At 31.9% G+C, this 25,132-nt stretch overlaps 2 protein-coding genes across 2 annotated transcripts; both read right to left on the bottom strand.

Moving 5' to 3' along the window:
* Nucleotides 1-1,406: 1,406 nt before the first annotated feature.
* Nucleotides 1,407-3,470, bottom strand: CYCD3;1 (CYCLIN D3;1). Its single transcript, XM_012210210.4, has 4 exons — nt 2,719-3,470; nt 2,386-2,587; nt 2,136-2,266; nt 1,407-2,035 (listed from the first exon to the last, which is right to left on the bottom strand). The coding sequence occupies exons 1-4, from the start codon at nt 3,223-3,225 to the stop codon at nt 1,748-1,750; spliced, it is 1,128 nt and encodes a 375-aa protein (XP_012065600.1). The 5' UTR covers nt 3,226-3,470; the 3' UTR covers nt 1,407-1,747.
* Nucleotides 3,471-11,503: 8,033 nt separating this feature from the next.
* Nucleotides 11,504-14,991, bottom strand: LOC105628626 (Calcium-dependent lipid-binding (CaLB domain) family protein). The gene is made up of 7 exons (XM_012210096.4): nt 14,792-14,991; nt 14,520-14,624; nt 14,261-14,387; nt 14,083-14,154; nt 12,474-12,519; nt 12,077-12,365; nt 11,504-11,996 (listed from the first exon to the last, which is right to left on the bottom strand). The coding sequence occupies exons 1-7, from the start codon at nt 14,889-14,891 to the stop codon at nt 11,959-11,961; spliced, it is 777 nt and encodes a 258-aa protein (XP_012065486.1). The 5' UTR covers nt 14,892-14,991; the 3' UTR covers nt 11,504-11,958.
* Nucleotides 14,992-25,132: the final 10,141 nt, after the last annotated feature.

Genomic DNA, 25,132 nt, shown 5'->3' on the forward strand with positions numbered 1-25,132 from the left:
CAATTTTATCCCAATTGTTTAGTGGGAAGAATGCTAAAACAATACTAGTAATTTACTTAATTAAGTACCTATCACTTAAAGTGCTTATATTGCAAATTGAACCATTAAAGTTTAATAGATATTTATAATTAGGTTAGCAAAAATAAGACAGCAAAGCTTTTCTAGGGTGCTATTTGTTTCCACTCTTTTGGTTTCTATATTAATCTTTATGACTTCATTATTAGGCTAATGTGATATCTAACATGGGAGTATCAATTGAACATTTAAGTCATTTAGGTCAAATGGATTTAACAATAAGGATAATTAGGAAGATCAATTAATTTCACAACTCCAGTTTATATGTTGATTCATTTTTTGCTTCCTGGGTGTGCACACACATAATTTTTTTATGAATAGAAATATTAAATTTACAATTAAATCGTTTATTTTTTAATAATAAAAAATTTAACATTAAAAATATAAGAATGTCGATTAGTAATATCATTTCATTAACAACGTTTTCAAGTTTTTTATAGATTTTTTTTTTTCATTGTTTCTTAACCTCAATCTTTATGTGGCAGGGTATTTTTATATATAAATTAAATTTAATAGCATCAATATTTTTTTTAAAAAAAAAAAAAAGGAAAGGGTAAAGTAAAAGTTCAATAGAAGAAGAATAGTATTGTTTAGGTTGGGTTAGGTCACTAACTTACTATAGAGGAAAAAAAAAATAAAAATGGATAGTAGTATAGTAAGATCGCTTTCAGCAACAAAAGAGAAGGTTGGCTCTTCCTACGAAGTCAAAACCTCTCCCAATCCAAAAGTCTCTCTTCAAACCAAAACCCATAACCCCACTGGCCGACAAGCTGTTCCTCTCCACTTGTAAACAAAGCACTTAATCTCCTCCTGTTCCAATTTAATTACTCCATAATCCACAATTACTTAATTAATTACTTATTTAAAATATTTGACATGCTACAGACATCAATCAATCTATCATTCTGGCTGGACAGCCTCTTTTACACTGTAATAATATTCACTTACATTATAGAATTAATGTTGGATGTTTGGATCAACGGTTCAAACATACCTATAGTCATTAATATGCTGGAATCTAGTACTGCTTCCTTGCTCTATTTTTATTTTTAGTTTTGTACTCCATAATTTTTCTTCCTCCAATCAATAACCAGTATCCAAAAACCCATTAAACTCGGAATGCATCCCCGAGTAATGTAATGCAAAACAATTAACCTAGTAGACTCGAATGCGAGACCTTTGGTTAAAAGACAAAAAGTCCTAATGACTCTCGTAATTTGATAAATTATTTTTTCTCATTTAAAAAAATAACTAATATTCTGTGATCTTTAAAAGAAGACAATAAATTTTGGATAATAATTTCTAAAAAAATAAAGAGAATACAAAAAATATTTACAAGGAAAAGAATGCTTTGAATTTATTTTATGAATTATGATATTAATATGTCCATATAAAGTATTTCTCCCAAAAGAGAGTTAGTTATACATGAAAAAGGAACATTGCAAAAAGACATAAATAAGAGGGAGAAAATGAGATGACCCATCTCCATATCCTTCCTCTTCTCTCAAAAATGCCACCAAAAACCAATCTCCATGTCGAAGACTGTATAGGGACAGATCTTGAAATTGTATATGGGAAAGGAGAAGAAGAGGAAGGCAATTTAATTTAATTGAAAAGACATAAATATCCATATTTAATATAGACTTTTGTCTATAAAGAGAAAAAGGAGAGATCAATGAGGGCTACCAACGATGTCCACAAATACCCATTGGTCTTGGGCTCTGCTCTTCTTATAAAGTGGTGCTTCTGCTGATGAAGAGACTGAAGCTCCCATAGCCCAAGAATCATTTGAGCTGTCACAGCTAAAAACACTTGCACCAATCACTCCACTTGGACTGCTTGGGATTGGCTCATTGTACTTTCGCTTAAGACTGTAGGAGTAAGACTTGCCATTCTTGTTATAATTACTCTTTCTCTTTGATACCTCAAGAATCAATTCATAACAATCTTTTACCTTCTCCTGTTACAAAACCATTAATGAACATTTTATGATTAGCCCATTAAAGAACTATAATGATTAATGCATTTTAATAAAAGATTTACGGTGTAAATGTACAAACCTTGCTCATTTTAAGCACACCCAGAAGCTGATTTTGGTAATCAATGGAGTTAAGGGGCTCAACTTGGTCTATAACGTGCATCATTGTAGCAGTAGCCAGCACAGAAGGTAAATAACTGATGGATCTTGAATCTACAAGAAAGAAAAATTGGAAACACCACCATTAAAGAATTTTTTTTTCCTTTTTTTCCCCTTTACTGTTTGTTCTTATCGAAAAATTTAAATCAAGGAGAAAAAGTAAGATACTTTACCTGAGACGACAGTAAGTAAGAGATGCTCACATCTTTTAAAGAACTCCCAATGAAGATTAGTCTTTAATCCAAGTCTTCTAATGATGTGATCGAGAAATGAAAGTGGAGTCACTGAATGCATCTTCCATTTTAGTGTAGAAAGCACTAAAAGCTCCATTCTTTGAATTGTTTTAGCTTCAAACATATATTTGGTGTCCTCCACCTAAAGCACAAGCAAAAACCCATATCATAAATAACAGAAAATCAGCAAAATGACAATAATTTTGATTAACGATATGAAATTAAAATCTAATAAAAGCTAGCTAGTTAAAAGAAAAAATGACAATAACATACTTGGAGGTCTAAAAGAAGAGGAACTTGAGTTTCTTCAACTTTTGCAGCCAAAGAAAGACAAGTAACAGCTACAAGTTGAATCATCCACGGCTTGTCTTGTTGAAAATAAGGGCTAGAAAGAAACCTATCAAGATAATTAACAGCCAAAATTGCTGTAAGAACTGAAAACGCATAATGGGCATTGACTTTAAGCATCCATTCCACAGCATCTAAACGAGCAACAGAGAGGGAAGAGTTTGTTTCGACATTTTTAACGTTGATATGGGTTTCTTGCTCTTTTTCTTTAGAAAAGAGTGAAAGAAGCTCTCCATCTTCCCAAAACAAGTCTTGTTCAAGTAATATTGAAAACGGAAAAAAAGATGCGCTACTTCTGTTTTCAATATTCATGGTTTCCTCTTCGTGTTCTTTCTCTTGCTCTTCTTCTTCCCATCTCTCTTCTTCACAGTAAAGAGTTTCTAACAAGAAAGGAGAGCTTTGGTCAGGGTTTGTGGTGTTGATGTGTTCCATCTTCTTCTGAGAAGAAGAGGTTTTGGTCCACTACTCATTATACAAAAGAGAACATAAAAGAAAAGCTCATTGTTCTTTCTCTTTCTTTCTTTCACTCTCTCTCTCTATATAGGTGCCCCTTAAGACAAGAGCTATAGAGCCTCTTTCCTTTCTTTCTTTGTGGGGTTGACGCAGGTTGAGAGAGGTGGCTATGAAAGAAGAGGCTGAAAGCAGAGAAAGAAAGGAAAAGGAGAGGATTGATTTTTAACAGAGTGGGTTTCACGCTTGTCTCTTTTTGTTTTTTTACGTTTATAATACTTTAAAAATAAAATAAAATTAGCTATTTGTTGATAGAATAATAATGTATAAAAGTTAAAAATTCAAATATTTAAATAATTTTTAAAGAATTTTCAATATAAAAAAATTATTGCCAATTATCTTTTTTGCCTTTTATTTTTTTTGAGAAGTACCTTTCTTTTTTAATTTCTAATTTACAATCTAGTAATAAAGTGATACCATGAATTACCACTCATGAATTATAGTTTTGAAAAATTAACTTTCAAATTTTGAAAGAGAAAATTATTTAAATTAACTGTATATTCATGTTCAGTCACTCAATCAATAGTTAATTTTTAATTAAAAAATTATAACTTATGATTACTATTTTATCATTTTTTGTTCCTTAAAAAAAAGTATTGATACATTCATGTATATACATCTTAACTCCGTTGTATGATACCTGTCATATTTGGACATTCCAAATCTTTTTTTTTCATAATTTTTTTATAAAAAATTATATTTTCAATGGTTTTTGAGTGTTATGAAAAGGAAGGATTAGAACATAGATATATTGTTAGATTATACATGTATTTACTAGTAGACTATGTCTTAATATACATGTAATACAAATTTATTCAAGCATAAATTCATTAAAATATATATAAAAGTAGAAAAATGAACGAAAAGAAGTAAAAAAAAAAAGGAAAAATATAAATAATATGAAATGTTGGGTAATGGAAATGTGAGTACTTTCGGTTCGGTGAGTTGGGTTGGCGGGCAGAAAATGTAACGGCACACACACCAAGCCGGACCCCATGAAAGCAACCTCTTATTCAAACAAAAATAAAGTCACTGTGCTCTCTCCAATACTATACCAATTCATTTCATTTGTATTGGTAACTGAGTTTTCTTTCTTTTTCCTTTTTTTTTTTTTTAAATTTCAATCAAACCCTAAATAGGTGCTTTGTCTTTTCTCTTTTGACCTTCTTACTAACTTACTATTCCCCTTTTTTCTCCATATACTACGTCTATTATACATATATTATATTTTTTTTGGTTAAACTCATCATCTCGAACTGAACCGGTTGGATTCAATTGATTCAGCTTTTTAATATATTTAGTTTTGATTTTACATTTTATTTCAATTTGGTTCGATTTTTATTGAGCCTAATAAATAAGTATAGTCCATCTAAAAATAATTTAAAATAAAATCAAATCGATTGAATCCAATCAATAAGTTTGTTCTTACATATTATTTTATTCGGTTTTCATCTTAAAACTTTTGAAATATTCAATTCATATTGGTTTACTTTAAATCGAACCAATCGAATGCTCAATGCATATGTACATTGCCAATATTTTCTAAAACTTGCTTGAGAAGGTTAAAAAAACACATTATCCATGAAAATGTTTAAACTTTACAAGGTTAAGACTTTGTAAGCTCAAACTTTACCAGAAAAAATGTTTTTTTATGAAAAATATAATCCAAATAACTCATTTTTCATTGCTTCGTTGTGATACTGAAAATTTATTTAAAAATATTTATAAATTAAAAAATTATATTTTAAGAAATTATTATTAAAATACAAAAAATTTTAAAAATGATAAATAGTAATAATCATCATAATCAATGGTAGTGGTTGTGGCCGATAGTCGATGACTGGTGGTGATAGTAGATAGTAAACAGTGGCTGATGGTAGTAGTTAGTGGTGATCGGTGAGTAACACTGATGAATTATTAATAAATTAAATTATAAAGTTATGATAAAATTGTCAAATAATATTAAAGATTTTTCTTTGTTGAAAATGAGAAGTTTTTTTTTTTTAAATGTTAGTTTTTCTTTAACCTACACAATATTTTCCGTTAAATAATTTTTCTAAATAATTCCAAACATGGAAAAATCTGAAAAATATTTTTTAGATAATTATTTTAAAAAATAAACAGAATCTAGTACAACATATTTTTTAAGATTTATTTATTAAAAATAACAAATTAAAGTAAAAATATTTAAGCATAAAATTATATATGCGGCGGATGACCTTGTAATCTACAAGAAAAAATTGTATGGACAATGCAAGAAAGTCAATATGACTAAGTAAACGCAACCTACGCTATATTTCATTATAACACTCCACGCGCGGGCTGAGATAACTACGTGGAGGGGCAGTGGTTGTACCAACTTCTGAGATGCGCGCGGTGGTAACAGAGAGATGTAGAAAGCTACTTTGTATAGAATTACTTTACTTTCTTTGTTTATTGATTTCTTAATTTAACTATTAATATTTTTATTTTTTATCTGAATGATTAGAGTTATTTTTGAATAAATTTATGAGTTAGAGAACATTTGGCTCAATTGATTTATGCAGCCCATAGCTATTCATACCCAACAATTAACTTGTATGTGTTTAGTAAATTTTTTAACCAATAATTAATAGTTGATAGAAGTCCCAAACAATTGTTGATTCAGTCAACTAACCATTATTAATTACTAATCACCAACTATAGCATTCGCTATTCGCTGGTATAAACAATTAAACCAAATGAATCCTTAATCGAGACAAAACCCTTTATGTAATGTACCAAACAACATATTTTCATTCTCAATTTATATTTTTGAGAATTGAACTTTTTGTCAATAAATAAGAAATAAATTTACTTTAAATTAATTTTAATAATCAGAAATGTAGTGTAACTAAAAATAGTTTTAATATATATTTATATAAAACAATATTTAATTACGTTACGTCAAATTTCATAGTCAAATTTCATATAAGTATTTTAAGTTAGCATACAATTAGGATTGATTTGAAAAAAAAAAAAGCAAAAAATCCAAAATATTACATTATTAACCAATATTTAAAAATGATGTTTGAAGATTACTCCCTTAATAATATGTCGTTGGCTATTTATGAAACTCTATATTTAGAAACTATATGGGGAATAAATTTGATATTTATAATGAATATACTCACATAATATTTTACAACTTAAAAAAATGTGTTACTAAAATTTCAATTCTTAACCTTCTAAATTATTTTTCAAATGTATTAATATTAAAATCTGCAAATTAATTTTGCAACAAGCAATATTAAAATATAAAATTCCATCCAAAAAATATTAAAATATTAAAATTATGTTACTTTCAAGGAATTTATGTCAGTGATTGTCGTGTATGCAAATTAAAGCCTTTTAAATTAGCAAGTGTCACACAATTACCTAATTAAAATAGAAAAATAATCTTCAAAGTGAATCATTTTATCAATAGATACAATTAATAAGGAACCAAATTGGAAAAACATCTAATTCAAAATAAAATATAATATGATATGTACCTAACACATTTGAAATTGTGAAAAATTGCAAAGGACAAACGGGTCTTTGGACTAGACGAAAGTAACACCAAGAAACTTCCAAAAATTCTTCTTCACATATGTGGACAGATGACAACTTCCGAAACATCAACGACGCTTCTTTACACAAAAGTTGCTCATCTGAAAAAAAATTTCTTTTGTTAGGTTGCGTTTGGATATTTTTCCAATCACCAAACGACACAACAAATGCAGGGCTTTTGCTGCAATTACCACACTAGTGATCTTTTGGTAAATTATGACATTATATTAATAATTTTAATAGGGTAAATAAATCATAAATTCGTTGAAAATTAGACTGAACCGGTAAAAATCGAATAATTTAAAATTTTATAAAATATAAATTGAATTGAATTGATTGGTTTATATATGATTGAACCAATTTATTTGGTCTTTCAACTTTGACTTATTTTTTAGGTTAATCCAATTCATTTTTAACTTTTGGATTTTCATTTTTACATAAATAAAAATCAAAACGAATTGGAAAAAAAAAAAATCAATCGTAAAATTTTAGTACTGCATTCTATTTCTTTTTAAATATTTTTGTATACGTCAAAATAAATCTTATAGTAGAATAACTCTAGTGTGTATTAATATTAGAAATTATGTTAGATCATAGGCCACAAAACGATATGCTAGGCAATTTAAAAATCTAACACACATTCGTGAGACAAATTTGTAATCACAAACTTAATTATGCAGATTAATGGGACAAATTACACTCTAATGACTAATCATTAAGTCTGCTTTATTAGGTGGAACAAAGATGAAAGACAAATTGGTTAGTGAACACATATATCGAGAAACTATAATATATTTTTGAAAAATAAATAAATTGCAGCAAGAGATGTTAACATGCTTCATGTCCTGTTTTCTTTTAACTTCAGAAATTGTCATTTCTACTGAAAAAATTAAGGTGATGATGGTTATAGTGGCAACAACAACAATGATGCTTACATGGTTGCATCAATGACAGCTAAAATTTGAACACATTAAACAGTTAAAACTATTACTGCTTGACTCTTTGAATCTACCTCTTTTACCATTATGATCACACTTTACATCATAATGGCCAGACCATCCTTAAAGCTTATGTCTAATCATCCATTACCATTACCATTAGTAGTTAACTAATCACTTCATTAACAATTCTCTCTTTTATGTCTTATAAAATATATAAATCTGCGTATAATTGGATATCAAAAGGTGAATTTGCATTTTCAGGTAATTGGATATCAAAAGGTGAATTTGCATTTTCAGGTAAATTTTATTCGTAACATCAAAGGTTTGAAATCTGAATTCCCTATTATTAGGAGTTCTTTACTTAAATTTCATTTCAATATAAATATAAATTAATCTCACCAGCCACATTTTATAGTGTAAACTATAAAATTTAAAAATTATAGAACATATAACAAAGGTGCAATGCTTTGCTTATTTTATGGATTTGTTCGATGTAAATCCGAACTAATCGAGTCAATGAATTTTAAAAGCCGAACGGTTAAAAAAAAAAAAAAGAGAGGTGGAATGCTTTTCAAGCACAACATCGTCGACTTTAAGCAAATGGGGACAATGTTTGATTATGTTTCATACTTTAAAAGGAAATTAAAAACATGAAACACTTGATGAGAATGGTTAGAAGATTGTCATCCACTATAACGAATACTTATTTCAAAGTCACCAATCATACCTCATCTTCCCTTTGACCCAAGCAAAAGACATTGTTACTCATATCTCAACTTGCCAACTTTGACTAGCCTCACATGGCAACCACTAAAACTATATATGCTTCGAAGGTGACATTATATGGGATTTTTAAAATCTTCAATTCACCTTCTTAGATAATGATTTCGGGAAGATTTGAATTGATTAATCCATGTGTGACCATTTCTGCTTAAAGGTTGTGAAGATCCTGTTATAGTACTATAAGCATAATAGAATCTCTCTTATCAGTATGCATGCATCTTTCAACCAATTAAGTGCTTCTGGTTAGCATATCTCATCAATGCAAAGTGAGATGATTAGTTGTAAACTCAACAGAGAAACCAAATTAAATTAATAATGTTCAAAACTTTTGCCACCATTATTTTCACCTTCGCATAGTTTTCACCATGCATGATTTACTAAAACTTTACCATCCATCCTCCAGCTAATTTAAAGTGAACTTCTCAAAATTTTTGCTGTTTATATATTATATGTCTATTGATAAAACAGTCGATTGATAAAATTAAAAGAATTTGACCAAAATAATAGAATGTGATTGAAATTATTCATTGTTATTTTTTTTTTTCATACACGTGAGATTCTTTTATACTTACAATGAATATTTCTTTAGCATTTTGAAACTCCCATGAAAATAAACTTTCTGAGGCAAAGTCCTTAAGTATCTCATCTTGAGTTTCAGGATTTTTTTAGCAGAATTCAAACACTAAAATTTTGTTAATAATGATTCCCAAAATAGCTGTCACAGCAAAAGTGTAATATCTGCAATTTCCAGTTATGATTAGTTTAATTTCATTTTCTGATAAAACAAGCAGAAAGCTTAAATCCTAGTGGCTTGTGTGATTTCACTCTTGGGATAAAAGAATAGCTCTCTCATGCACTAAGACAAGACAAACTTCTGAAATCTAGCAAGCACAGCTGTTGTTTGCAGGTCAAATGTCTCTAAATCATATGAGAAATGAACCATGCACTTTCATAATGCCCCATCAAAAAGCATCAATCTGTCCACTTTTTCATAATCAGAAATTTCTAATTTATTGCTTTTTTTTTTTTTCTCTCTTTAAGCGTTATTTTGTTTATTTTTAAAATTGTATGTATACATTTTTTTTGTCTGTTAATTATACCCTAATTTGGAAATTTAAAATCCCTTTTACCTCATACCAAGATCAGAAAACAAGGGATAGACATAAAAAAATGATTCTTTTTTAAAAAATTTTTTCAGTAAATTAAACATAAAACCTAATGGAACTTTAAATCATCTAATTTACCCCTAACAGTACGGTGACCGCAGTTCCGGAACTGACAATTCGAGTTCTAAACAATGTGGAACCATAATCAAACCGAAAATTGAGGGTTTCGATTCTGATTTTGGTTCCTTAACAATTTCAAAATCGACAGTTTCGACCAGTTTTCCAGATGGTCGCATAATTTTAAAACAAAAAAATCAACTAAACAAAAATACTCTTAATATAAGTAGACATTATATAGCCAGTTGTTAGGATGGTTAATTTTGAGATTTTGTGAACAATTTTTGAAAAAAAAAATGTGTTGGAATCAATTGTCAAAACCTCAGGTTCCAGTCGATTCTCAGAACTATCGGTTCACAGTTCTAAAAAACTTAGAACCAGAATCGCATCGAGCCGTAACCGGAATTATAGCCAGTTCCGATTTCAGTTCCAACCAATTCCCAACCGACGGTTTGGGCCACCCCAACCTAGCGGTGGAGGCTCACGGTTTGAATTGGGCCCCAAAAACACATTTGTACACGTGTTCCATTTATAATTTTGCCTTCAACCCAGCTAATTCTGTACCTACCTAAATAGTGAATAGCATAAGTTTCATAATTGAACTTTCGTGTCATCTATTTGTAATAGTATAATTTTCAAATTTAATAGCTGATAAGCTCATTTTATAATGTCCTCACCCCTTTTCTAGCTAACTGAAGTACTGAATCACCCAAGACCAAGCAATTAAAACTGTAACCATCACAGATTTTATCATTTAATTAGGAAATTAGATTTTGACATGAATCATGTCTTGGCAATTTGACGCAAATTACATAGGGACTGCCTTTGTTAACGTTTCTTGGCTATAACTATAAATGAGTTGTAAAATTCAAATTGCAATCACTTCAAAATTTGAAATTAATCACATAAAAACAACATAAAATTGTTGGTTGAAGTGGTAAAGCGATCTTAATCCTGTAAGGGTGAAAACACAAATTTGATATCCAGAATGCACATTAGTCTGCACTTTGCCTAGAGAAGAAAAAATTTTTAGACTTTATGGTCCGAAAGGGATTAAACCTCTTAGTTATATCAAACAAGGAGTCATTGATAGTTCCTAACCCTCAAGCGAAAGCGGTAAGGTAACTAAAATAACGACACTTCTAAGTGATAAAATAGCTTCTGAAACTCTTTGTCGGAACCCTAATTTCCCAGCTGGGTAAGGAACCGGAATATCTAGCTTATGTCAAAAAAACAAATATAACATATTTATGTTGGTCAATAGTTACACAACGGACATTCTTATTTTCATATCAAAAGCTTTTTAAGGGCAAGGGAAGGTTAAAAACACAATAAAGCTAAAGGATTATGATAGCCCAGCTCCGACAATCCAGCTGTGCTTTCTCTATATATTGAACTGAGAAATAGCAGTATAGGATGAAGGACAACTTTGGATGACTAGAGTTTGGATACAAAGAAAAATAAAGTTACCCAGAATCGAACCGAATCTGCGCTTAAGCATACAGAGAACCAACCTAAATAGGACCGGTAGAAAAACACACTGTATTCTCTTGACGTGGCATATGCTCAATACAAAATCAATTAGAAGATGATACTAGAAATGCGATTGGAACCATCATTCCTATTTCCTAGGTGTTTGGTTACCCAGAATGCAGATAATGGAACTGAAAAAAAAGCTGAAACTTAACGCGAGAAATCATTCCATTTTGACTTTTCTCATTTCGGTCAATCAATTCAAATAGAGGATCATATCAGCTTCATGCAAAGCCATACCGATAATGAGAATACATTTAACTATCTGTAAAATGCAATACATTTAACATTCTATGGACAATTGTCATAGAGAAGACAAAGATCATCAGATTTCCGTGAGTATAACTAAAAGGGCATCCTGCACAGGAGGCATACCCATTACAGGTTCTGAAGAGGATCAAATGAAGTGCTGCCTTCTATCGCGAAGAGGCTCTTTTTCCAGTTTGAATCGTTGACATTCCAAGTCACAATAGATTATCATTACTGTTGCACTTAGACTTGCCCTTGGAGAAGTATCACTGCCAAGACTAAAATTCTAATGCCACTATGCATGGCGGTAGGTTCCAAATGTTGCATCTTCATCTGGACCTGTTTGCTGAACGTTTTTAGTAAGGTGGAGGAGGATAAAGCCCAGGAAAAGGACCTGAAAAGAAATATTTTTTAATGTTAATGCTGAGAAAAATGATAGGATCAACTATTAAACAAAATGGAATATGAAGTTACCTGGAGGATAATAGGGGGAAGGATGCGGAGGTGGTGGGTATGGTTGTGGAGGGTATGTCGAAGGTGATGGGTATGGCTGAGGGGGATAAGCAAACGGTGGAGGGGGGTACGCAGATGGTGGATATGCTGGATTAGGTGAGTATGAAGGATAAGGAGCTGGAGTTGGGTAAGCTGTGGTTGGTGGTGCATAAGAAGCTCCTGATGCTGGAGGTGGTACTGAATATGGTGAGGCATGTGAAACAGGTGGTGCGTATGGTGGAGCAGAAGGAGCGAAGCTTGTTGCTGGTTTCTGCAATAAATAAATGTAGTAATTTAGCTTCCACAAATAAAAATTTCACCATGCATAGATACATGATATTGCAATTATACAGTCAGAAAAGGACCACAGATTGCTTACTTTGGCATTTGCATAATGCAGAATGAGCCTCACTTCTCCAGCATATCTGCAATATAAAATAACACATTTTGAAAGGAAGTAGATGTGTAAGACGTGAATATATGACATATCATATCATAGAATATTAAGAATACACTAATGAGTTGCCCCACATAATATTTCTTTTGGCAGAGCAAGATTTCAAATTGTCAGATAAGAAAATGGAACACAACATAGCGTATGATTTCATCCAATACTTTCTGGACCAAATTGATGCAGTATTGCTCTACGTTGGACCAAAAAACAATTCTGTATTTTTTCAATTTTGAGCTTCCCCAAGACAGTTCCAAAAGAATTAAGAACATAAAAAAAAAAAAAAAAACCAACCTTTTTTCAACATTTTTTTCTCCTATATCATTTTTCCTCTAAAGAAACCCAAAGAAACTGGAAATGAAAAGAAAATGGTGACTTCTCAAGAAAGCTCAAACAGTAACTTGGTGAGAGGAATGGGGTTTCAGGCCCAAGGCATTATTTGGTACACACTCGAAGAAGCAAAGTTGCAAGAGGAGCAAGTTTGAGGATGAAGGAAGGGACACGTCATGCAGATTATCAATTAATACAAGTAAATTCTCTCTTAGTTCTATTAATTTATCTGTTATTCTTCAATTTGTTTGAATCATTCTATTGTAAATGTTCACTTCTCTATCATTTGTTTAGGTTCATGAAGGAGAAACTAACACAATTACGATAGGAGCTGATAAATAATGAGCTTAGATTGTGCTAGACTAGAGAGGCGCTTTAAATCTCATAGGTCCAAGATGTAGAATTCTCTTGTAGCTCCCGTCCACTCACACGCTAACCTCCCCCAACTTCAAAAAAACCCCCTCCACACACACAGAGAGAAAAAAGAAATAGTAACATCAAATAAAAGCTCATTATTACTTTCTACTAGGATTTGTTACCTCGAACCTGTAAAATTTCAGATCAAATACAGATATTTTATCGAGAACAAATCTGATCCCCTTTAGTTCTCCAATTCTTTTTCACCATAAGGAACTTGTATAGTATAATGAAGCAAGTTTCACAAAATTTTGTGAAATTCATTTATAATTCCACAATTTTGAACATGGAATTCAGTACATTTGAAGGAACTTCTATCAAAAAAATAGAATTCGCAAATCAGTTTGCTTGGGCCAATGATCGAGGTGTCAAGCACTAAGCCGATTAAGATGTTTAACAACAAGAAAAAAAAAATGATATTAATACTTGTATTTTTTAACTGCCAGTATTTGATATGCACCACTGAACACTAGCATACATACACCCAATAATTGGTGATTATATAGGAACAGAATGAAATAGCCCAACCCCGATTGTTAACTATCCAAAATAAAGATGCTACGGCCAAACTTTGTTCTATTATCATGTGCAAAAAAAAAAAAAAAACTAGAACTTGCTAAATAACTTTAGAGCATAAACCTTAAACACTTTCCTCAATAGAAAACGTTACACAAAATTATCCGCTAAATTTTCAAGTTTCTACATAGTAATTTGAATGTGACTGTTTAGAAGATTCTTGGTTGATTTCTCAGTTCAAACTTATAAGGGGTTAAATTGCATTTGTAATTACCTGCCAGTTTTAGTTTGAAGTGGCCAAGTGCTATCATCATACCCCTCTGATAGAACCTTCTGCAATTGAGCTCTGTACAAAGCAATACAACAAACAATAAGCTTAACTAACCCAAAGATGCAAATGGGTATGCATAAAAAAAATCAGAATTACACCAAAAAGGATGCAGATTACTTACTTTCCACTGCCAATAAAATCATCATATGTCAATGTATTGCTGTTCCAAACCACAATATTCAGTTCTCTTAGCCCTTCAATTAAATTAAATATAAACTTCTCTTGAAATGTAGGATTTTTACCACCATCTAAAAAATAAAACAAAAGAAAAAACGTTATATGCCTAAATCAACTTTGACCAAATTATTAAAAATAAATACAAAAACCAAACTTCTAGAAACAAAAAGGATTAATATCAGATCTAAAAAGTTGAAACATACCTGTGCAGGTTCTTGTACGGGACTTATTGCTACCATATTCCACAATAACATAAGGATCCTGCCTAGAAATCCATTCTGTATCTTTCAATTTGTTACAACCAATAACTGCATCCGAGAACAAAATACAAAAATATCCAAAATCAGAAAACATAGCAACCAATCCAAGAAAAATACAAGGGAAAAAAAAAAAGAATTAAGAAAAAACAGTTAAGAGGGTTTGTTTAAAACCATCCAAAAATGATAAATTTAAAGAAAAATAAAGAAATATGTACCAGTAACTTCAAGAAGCTGGCCTTGGATACCAGAAACAGACATGGTATAAGAAGAAGAAGACGATGATGATGAAGGTCGCTGATTCGAGAATTGATGCATTCTTTATATATGAAAAAGGTCTCCCGTTATTATATTACTACTTTATTTCTTTTTTCGGTTGTACAATAATTGCATAACGCGTTGATGATAATTCTCAATCTCTTCCTTTGTTGTATTTTATTTTTTACGGTAATATAAATTGACTGGGATTTGGGATTCTCAATGACTCGGTAATTTCGAGGTTTCTTCCTTGTTTTTTCTGTTTTTTGATTTTAGGGGCCGCCGTTAAGTTTTGTTACTCGCAATTTTTAGGACATTTAAAAAGCGTGTAGGGAGGTCATTGTGAAAACGTGAAGTCTGCGACTGCACACGCGTTCAGATAGGAAATGTCTACGCGCCTGCGTGAGTGGCACGCTCTCTGATTTTGAATTTCTTCCTAGTTGCCCATATTAATCCAATTTCTTGATTTCTCACAAACTAAGAATATTATGGATGTCTTTTTCCTAAGAGAAATATTAGCAAATTTCTTCCGATATTGAAGCAGTCAAATTTTAATATTTTGTACCAATAAAATATTGATTGAGATGGTTAGCCATCTCAGTCTCTATAAGGATGAAGACATAAATTTAACCATCAAGATATGCGCTTCATTGAGAGAGCTAAAACCTTGACACTCTACAACTTGAAGAAATTAAACCTCCTGAATATAAAAAAAAAAAAAAAGATTTTCAAAATTTTGTAAACCAAGGATAGCTGAAACAACTCAAATTTTTATTTTCAAAGATTTTCCAATTAAATTTAATAAACCGACAGCTTGGAAATTTATTTTAATATTTTAATGCGAACACTGTGAGAAACCGAACCGAAAACCGATTGAAAAAGTCGAAAACCAATCGAAAATCAAAGATTTGGGTCGAATCGAACTGAATCGAACCGGTTCGACCCAAACCATCTAGAAAATTCCCTTTCCTTTTTTTTTCCAGCGCTGCACCTCTCTACTCCTCACCATCACAGCAGCGCCTCCTCCTTCCTCTTCTTCTTCTTCTTCTTCTTTCTTTCTTTCTTTCTTTCTTTCCCTTTTCTTCTTCCTCTCTTCTTCTTTCTTGCTGTGACTGCGCCTGCGTCGACCTCAGCCAGCAACAGCAGAGGCGCGATCCACAGCCAGTCGCACCGCCTCCATCGCGCACAGCACCGCCTCGCCGCTCCTCCGCGCGCCACAGCCAGCGGCTCCACCTGCAGCAGCGCTTCATCCTCAGCCAGATCGCAGCGCCACAGCTCCTCGAGTTCATTGCGCCACCATCCTTGCTGTCCAGTAGATCGCGCCACTTGCTCGCAGTCCCGATGCGCGTAGCTCCGATCTAGCACGCGTAAGCCTTTCCGATCTAGCAAAATTCAACAAAAATTATACTTGGGGTATAGAGCAATTCTTGCTAATTCTCAGAATTTATTTTAGTAATTTGGGTATAATTTAACTTAGTAATTTTAGTTAATTAAATTAATTTTAGTAATCTTGATTAGTTAATTTAATTTAGCAAATCTGATTAGTTGAATTAATTTAATTTAGTGTTGATGAGTCGATTAATAAAAATATATTTGATTAATTAAAATTAAATTCTGGTAATAAATAAAATTGTTGGGAAATTATGATTTATGGAATTAAAGAAAAATTAATATAGTTGATGTGGATAAATGTGGAGGACGGGAAAAATTAAATTGATGGAGGATGGAAAATTTAATTGATTGATTGCCCGATGGATGGGCTGTGTGATTTGGAGTTATTAGATAAAATTGTTGATACTTTAAACAGGTGGAAAATCCAATTTTTAAGGGAGATGCTGTCGAAATTTCGGTAGAAAATAAAATGAATTTCGGTAGCAAATAAAATTTATTATAGAAATTTAATTAATTATAAAGAGTAAATTATTGATAGAAATTAAATAGGTTAAGAATAGTAGTGTGATGAATAAATATTTTATCTGATATTATTCTTTTTCCGATGTCATTTTTACTTTGCTTAGATCGCTCGGGTCCATCTAGTGCTCCTCCCGGATAGAATCAAAACTAGAGCTTCGCTCTCCACCACTGTGAGTAATAATAAATAATGCATATCAACACTGCATTTGCATAACATTACATGTTTATATATTTACATATTGTATTTTCTCATATATATTATGTTATGATCACTATAATTATACTTGTGCATAATTGTGCATTTGGATGAAATTGGTGTATTATGATAAATGAATTGTTTGATTATTTGTGCTGTGTATATACTGTGCTCTGTTTGTGTAGAGTTGGGATGAAGTGGGTCACCATGGGTTTGTGAGGACGGTCGATAAATAAGGATCCTGATGAACTGATGAAAGTGGACCGTCGGCCGGGTAAATGGGAGATCGGCGCCCCCGTGTGCACCTGATGAACTGATGAAATGATGTTGATGATATGGAAAAGAAAAGAGAGAATGTAAAAAATAAAATATTGAGAGGACTGGTCAAGTGAGGATTAGACCGGTCGGCCAGATATGGGGGATTGGCTCCCCGGGTGCACATGTTTGAGAGGATGGGCTGTTTGAGAGGACGGCTCGTCGGGGATTTAGGTGACGCCACTGACTAATTTCCACGTGATGTGATTATTTGAAGGTGATATTGTTGTGGGTGCTGATATGATGACATATGAGTGACTGTTGTGTGTTCATTCAGTATACTAGGGTGCATTTTGCTTGCCTGTATGTGGTGTGTATTATTTATTATTATTCACTGAGTTGCAAAACTCACCCCCTTCTCTCCAAACCTCTCAGGTACTAGGAAGCAGCTGATTCGATTGAAGCTCTGCAATCTTCTCCGCAGAGTTATAAATGTAAACTTTATATTTTTGTTATTTAATTTTGGTTGTATAAGTTACTCTTTTATCAGATTATTATTGAACTCCGCAGTTATAGGGTTGTGTATTTAAATTGGGCCTTATTGTTAGCACTACGCTATAAATTAATTATTGTGTAATTAACTGTAGGTAAACTAGTAAGCCCTTATTGTGATTATGAGTTATTGTGATTAGGCCCTGGTTAAATTTTATGTATTATTTGATATTGGGCCAGATGTTTGAAAATTTTATAAAACTTATATCTCAAGTCATATGGGCTTACTGTTTTGTTGAAATTAGGAGAATCATGTAGACAGATTGAATAATTTAGGCTTACTACGGGCCTCGGGGGCCTTAAGCTTACCTAGGCCCTAGTGCCGGTCCGGCCCACGGAAACGGGTCGTGACAAAGGTGGTATCAGAGCAAAAGTTCATAAGTCTAGATGTAACTGCGGAGTAATTCCTGTCATGTCTTGACATAGTCTTTCTTGCTTTCCTCTTCAGCGTTGTTCGCAACCAGATTAGAGTTAAGTTGTTTAATAAGTAAAATTTTGTATCCTTGTTCTTTAGAGATGTGATTTAGTTACTGATGCTAAGGGGATGGTTTAAACAAAAACCCTTTTATGGAATAAATAATATTCATATATAATTTAAGTATGTAAGAAGATAAGTTATATAGGATTAATAAGTTGAGGTTAGTTGATGAAAGTGTGCTATTTTTTATTTAATACGTGTTGAATGTGGAATACATATTTAAGAATGCATGAATGTGTGTATAGGTGTGCTTGCGGAATTGAGAATGAGTTGCTAATAATTTAACAAGAGAACTAAATGATTCGGATTCGAGGACATCAGAATCTATTTAATTAAAGTATTGAATGAGTATATGAATTTGATGAAATTTACATGATGTTGGTTAGTGGAATTTCTTATATTTATTGAGATAAATATTTTCTGGATGGAATGGATATACATGGATTTTTATAAGGTCTGAATGTTGAAGGATTTGGTGCGATTTGGTATAATAATTGGTGATGAGTATTTTTCATAAAGAATAATGTTGGTGGAATTATTATATGAAGTGAGTTTTATTTATGAGTAATTACTGCTTGGTGGGACAAAGTGTATTGTAGCATTCATCAGCTATTTCGTTTCAAGTGTATGAATGTAGGGAATAATATAAATTATTGTGGTTATAAGAAAAGTAAATTGTGATTCTTAGTAAAAGATAAACTACTTTAATCATGATGTACTTAGTGGTGGATATTGTGTGGATTGTGGCATCTTATGGTTTAATATGGTACAAGTAAGAATTAAATCTAATGGTATTTAGCCTTTTGATATTTAAAATAATTGTTGCACACTCGATGGTATGTGAATTACAAACAATGATTTTTGTTTAATGGGAGATTCTATGATCTGAGAAGGAGTTAATGACTCCATAAGGGAATTAAGGTACTTATGTTATGTAAATAGTGGGCTATGATGATTAAGTATATTGATGAATGACATCGGACATGGAGAGATAATTGTCCAATTATTGAATTGATATAATACTAATGAAATAGATAAGTAAGGATGGATCTAGTCCTGTTATTGTTTGGATATTAAGAAAAGAATCAATTACAGAAACGTGAAGGGTATAAATTAATATGATTTAAATGAGGATAGTCAGTAATTAGAGGTTTAATAAATTAAGGATTATGGGTAACAAGATTTGATAAAACTAGAAATAGTGATACCACAGCAGCTTTAAGATAAAGACTTCTATACTTTGGGAATTCATGAGTGTATTAGACGGGACATAAGTAAGACCCTAGTATATGTAGGATGTTTAATAAGCCAGACTAAGTTTATGGATCTAGTATAATAAAATGAAAGTAAAAGATAATAGAGGAAACTAGTGGACTTGGGATTGGAACGCTATTATGTTGGGTGATAATTATATTAGAAAATGATAATTAGAATATAATTTGAAGGAGAATAATATTTGTGTAATTGTAAAGTTTCTTGTTATATTGATAAAAAAAAAAATAGAGATAAGGTGGATATTAAGAATTTAAATGATCATAAATAGTAATTTTATGCTGTAAATAAATTTAAAATTTATAAAAATTTAGAAAGTTAACAGATGTTTTAGAATAAGTAGTTAAGACTATGTAGTTAAACAAAAAGGAGCGAAATATTATTAAAGATAGAATGATGGAACATGTATACTATTGAAGGTAGGAAAAATGGCTTTGAGGTTTAAAATAATTATCACTGTTGATGATAATTCTAATAGGATATTAAATAAATAATTGATAATGTTATAACCAAACTTTTGAGTTGAGTTAATCGGGTCTTTGCGAGGTGAGTTTCGAGAATTTAGTGGTTCATGAATAGTAAATTTAAATCTAAAAAGAGATCAAAGGTAGGAAGTTATTGAATGTCTTATGTTAAACAAATAGATAAATGATTCGAGGATTGTAATCCCGATGACAAAAGAATTTAGTACTTATATTCAGAAAGAAAGATAGACTTTCTATTGGAGAGAAAGAGAATTTTGACTACTGTAATTTGATAGCATCTAGTTGGAATAATAGTTGATAAAGGATCACGGGACTTAGCTTGAGATGACAACGAATGTAAATAAATTTAATTTCTTGACGTAAAGCAATTAAAATAAGGAATTTCTATTAATTAGTGCAACTTTTGCAAGTTGCTTGTTTTATTAGATAAAGAAGGGAAGTTATATTTATGTCCTTGGTAGAACATGAAGGTAATTAGAGTATTTTCATTCATTAGTAAGCAAGCTGAGTTTTAATTTACCATTTGCATGGAACAGTGAAACTTGGTATAAGAAGGAAAAGGTGAATTTGGGATAGTTTTAACAAATTAATGAAGAGAATACATGTTAGTGTTTGAAGACTAAGGATATAAACTAGAGGATTATTGGATGTGATAACAGGATGGTCTAAGACTACATCTTGATTATATTGGAGTGCCAACTCATGTGTGTCGATCAGATCACTAATCAATTCAAATTGCTCATGGGACTATTGAGGTACCAATTAGAGCGAAAATTATTGATACATAATGTAGAGTCAATGTAAACCTACTCTGAATTCCTTAGCAATTGGTAGCAATTATGATTGAATGAATAGAATTGTGTTGTAAATGGTAGTTTGCGACATATCTAATGGTTTAAGGAAATATTTAATTAGTTAGGTGCATTTGAGGACTGATACATTGAAACTCAGATATTGAGGAATTCAATGAGCTATTAACCCTGTTTGGAGTAAAGAATATAGAGAGAACATAATTAAGGTTGAAAATCTTCCTAGATCGTATTAGGTATAAATTTTACAATTTTGGAGGTGATAGACATTATGATAGACTTGGAGAAAAAGGAATAACCCTATGATATTATTATCTGAATATTCTTTAAGAATTCATGGGATTAAGAATAAATATAAAACAATGGACATAGTGTAATCAGGAATTAGATTATAGGTTTAATATCCTTAATCTCATACTTAGCTAGAGCAAAGGCAATACTTGTTTAGGATTTCTGGATACGTAGACCTAGGTAAATTGGATATAAATTACGGTTTGGAGAATTTTACATCTTGATTAAGCTTGTAAAAAAAATGTAGATTGGATTTCATGATGGAATGGAGTATAATAGAACTGTGTTTGCGAATTTTAGAAAATAAATTAAGAATTATTCGGCATGGCAACAACTAATTTGGCTAGTTGCATAAGTTGTTGTCATAATTAGTTAAGAAATGGTATGATATGATAATTCGGGAAGAAGGATAGAGAGGTTAATAACTAAAATAGAGACTTGATTGTGAATTGAAATTTTCTCTATATAGTCGATGTATTATTTGTTTTTATGAGAATTCTCATTAGTAGGAATTGAGAATAAATTATATATCTTTTGTTGGAAAATAGTTAAGTTGATAAATATGTGATGAGATTGAGATAGAAGTCAGTATATCCTATCAGTTGATAGCACTTAGCTAGAGAAATGTCATGATTTTGTTTGAAATAAGCTTGTAGTAATACCATGAATTTGTTCTCTTTAATTGGAAAGGATTGAATGGTATTTAATGGTAGAATTGATAATAATAATAAGGATTCTAAATTGGAATAGTAATAAATTTGATTGAATATGTGGATTCTTATATCAGTAAGATTACATAATGGGTTGGTGTATGAGTTTCTTATGGAGTGATGATCATTGCCTATGATAGCTAGTGAGAGAATAAATGACGATACATCAATGTAAGGACACATGATATAGAGCTAATGAGATCAATAACCCTTACTTGAGCAGATGTTATAAGTGAATAAAATTCTTACGTGTAAAGGTGAATATTAGTGTCGAATATGTGCTTTAAGTTATGAATATTTGACTTGAGGTGACAACTTGTAGACATAGTATGATTCACGTTTAAATTAACTTTAGGGATGGATTTATCTTATAATCATCTTACCCTCTCTATAAATTAGATTTTCTTCCCAGGTCTGTTCATTGGTTTGTCTTAATTATTAAATTTAAGAAAAATCAGATTCACCACTCTGACTAACGAACTTGCAACTTTATGTGAGAAGCATAACCACCATTGTCGTAAACAATTATTGTATCCTAGTTTCTTGTTATTTTCAAAATTCGAGGACGAATTTTTTTTAAGGGGGGAAGACTGAAACAACTCAAATTTTTATTTTCAAAGATTTTCCAATTAAATTTAATAAACCGACAGCTTGGAAATTTATTTTAATATTTTAATGCGAACACTGTGAGAAACCGAACCGAAAACCGATTGAAAAAGTCGAAAACCAATCGAAAATCAAAGATTTGGGTCGAATCGAACTGAATCGAACCGGTTCGACCCAAACCATCTAGAAAATTCCCTTTCCTTTTTTTTTCCAGCGCTGCACCTCTCTACTCCTCACAATCACAGCAGCGCCTCCTCCTTCCTCTTCTTCTTCTTCTTCTTCTTTCTTTCTTTCTTTCTTTCTTTCCCTTTTCTTCTTCCTCTCTTCTTCTTTCTTGCTGTGACTGCGCCTGCGTCGACCTCAGCCAGCAACAGCAGAGGCGCGATCCACAGCCAGTCGCACCGCCTCCATCGCGCACAGCACCGCCTCGCCGCTCCTCCGCGCGCCACAGCCAGCGGCTCCACCTGCAGCAGCGCTTCATCCTCAGCCAGATCGCAGCGCCACAGCTCCTCGAGTTCATTGCGCCACCATCCTTGCTGTCCAGTAGATCGCGCCACTTGCTCGCAGTCCCGATGCGCGTAGCTCCGATCTAGCACGCGTAAGCCTTTCCGATCTAGCAAAATTCAACAAAAATTATACTTGGGGTATAGAGCAATTCTTGCTAATTCTCAGAATTTATTTTAGTAATTTGGGTATAATTTAACTTAGTAATTTTAGTTAATTAAATTAATTTTAGTAATCTTGATTAGTTAATTTAATTTAGCAAATCTGATTAGTTGAATTAATTTAATTTAGTGTTGATGAGTCGATTAATAAAAATATATTTGATTAATTAAAATTAAATTCTGGTAATAAATAAAATTGTTGGGAAATTATGATTTATGGAATTAAAGAAAAATTAATATAGTTGATGTGGATAAATGTGGAGGACGGGAAAAATTAAATTGATGGAGGATGGAAAATTTAATTGATTGATTGCCCGATGGATGGGCTGTGTGATTTGGAGTTATTAGATAAAATTGTTGATACTTTAAACAGGTGGAAAGTCCAATTTTTAAGGGAGATGCTGTCGAAATTTCGGTAGAAAATAAAATGAATTTCGGTAGCAAATAAAATTTATTATAGAAATTTAATTAATTATAAAGAGTAAATTATTGATAGAAATTAAATAGGTTAAGAATAGTAGTGTGATGAATAAATATTTTATCTGATATTATTCTTTTTCCGATGTCATTTTTACTTTGCTTAGATCGCTCGGGTCCATCTAGTGCTCCTCCCGGATAGAATCAAAACTAGAGCTTCGCTCTCCACCACTGTGAGTAATAATAAATAATGCATATCAACACTGCATTTGCATAACATTACATGTTTATATATTTACATATTGTATTTTCTCATATATATTATGTTATGATCACTATAATTATACTTGTGCATAATTGTGCATTTGGATGAAATTGGTGTATTATGATAAATGAATTGTTTGATTATTTGTGCTGTGTATATACTGTGTTCTGTTTGTGTGGAGTTGGGATGAAGTGGGTCACCATGGGTTTGTGAGGACGGTCGATAAATAAGGATCCTGATGAACTGATGCAAGTGGACCGTCGGCCGGGTAAATGGGAGATCGGCGCCCCCGTGTGCACCTGATGAACTGATGAAATGATGTTGATGATATGGAAAAGAAAAGAGAGAATGTAAAAAATAAAATATTGAGAGGACTGGTCAAGTGAGGATTAGACCGGTCGGCCAGATATGGGGGATTGGCTCCCCGGGTGCACATGTTTGAGAGGATGGGCTGTTTGAGAGGACGGCTCGTCGGGGATTTAGGTGACGCCACTGACTAATTTCCACGTGATGTGATTATTTGAAGGTGATATTGTTGTGGGTGCTGATATGATGACATATGAGTGACTGTTGTGTGTTCATTCAGTATACTAGGGTGCATTTTGCTTGCCTGTATGTGGTGTGTATTATTTATTATTATTCACTGAGTTGCAAAACTCACCCCCTTCTCTCCAAACCTCTCAGGTACTAGGAAGCAGCTGATTCGATTGAAGCTCTGCAATCTTCTCCGCAGAGTTATAAATGTAAACTTTATATTTTTGTTATTTAATTTTGGTTGTATAAGTTACTCTTTTATCAGATTATTATTGAACTCCGCAGTTATAGGGTTGTGTATTTAAATTGGGCCTTATTGTTAGCACTACGCTATAAATTAATTATTGTGTAATTAACTGTAGGTAAACTAGTAAGCCCTTATTGTGATTATGAGTTATTGTGATTAGGCCCTGGTTAAATTTTATGTATTATTTGATATTGGGCCAGATGTTTGAAAATTTTATAAAACTTATATCTCAAGTCATATGGGCTTACTGTTTTGTTGAAATTAGGAGAATCATGTAGACAGATTGAATAATTTAGGCTTACTACGGGCCTCGGGGGCCTTAAGCTTACCTAGGCCCTAGTGCCGGTCCGGCCCACGGAAACGGGTCGTGACAATAGCCTAATTAGTTTGGCTCACTTATGCCTCTTATTTGTCATTACCTAAGTCGAAGGGCAGGTTTAAGATATGAAAAGAGCTAGACTAACAAGATTCGGATAAAGGTAATGTATAAAATTATCTAAATTTACATTCTAACTAAACGAGGGCCGCGCATTGTGTATATTATTTTTTATATATTTTATTTTGAAATTTATAATTTTAAATTTAAAATTTAAGAAATTATAAAA

Source organism: Jatropha curcas, chromosome 6 (genome assembly GCF_041381405.1).
Source record: "Jatropha curcas cultivar XTBG-Jc1 chromosome 6, XTBG_Jcur_1.0, whole genome shotgun sequence".
NCBI lineage: Eukaryota > Viridiplantae > Streptophyta > Magnoliopsida > Malpighiales > Euphorbiaceae > Jatropha > Jatropha curcas.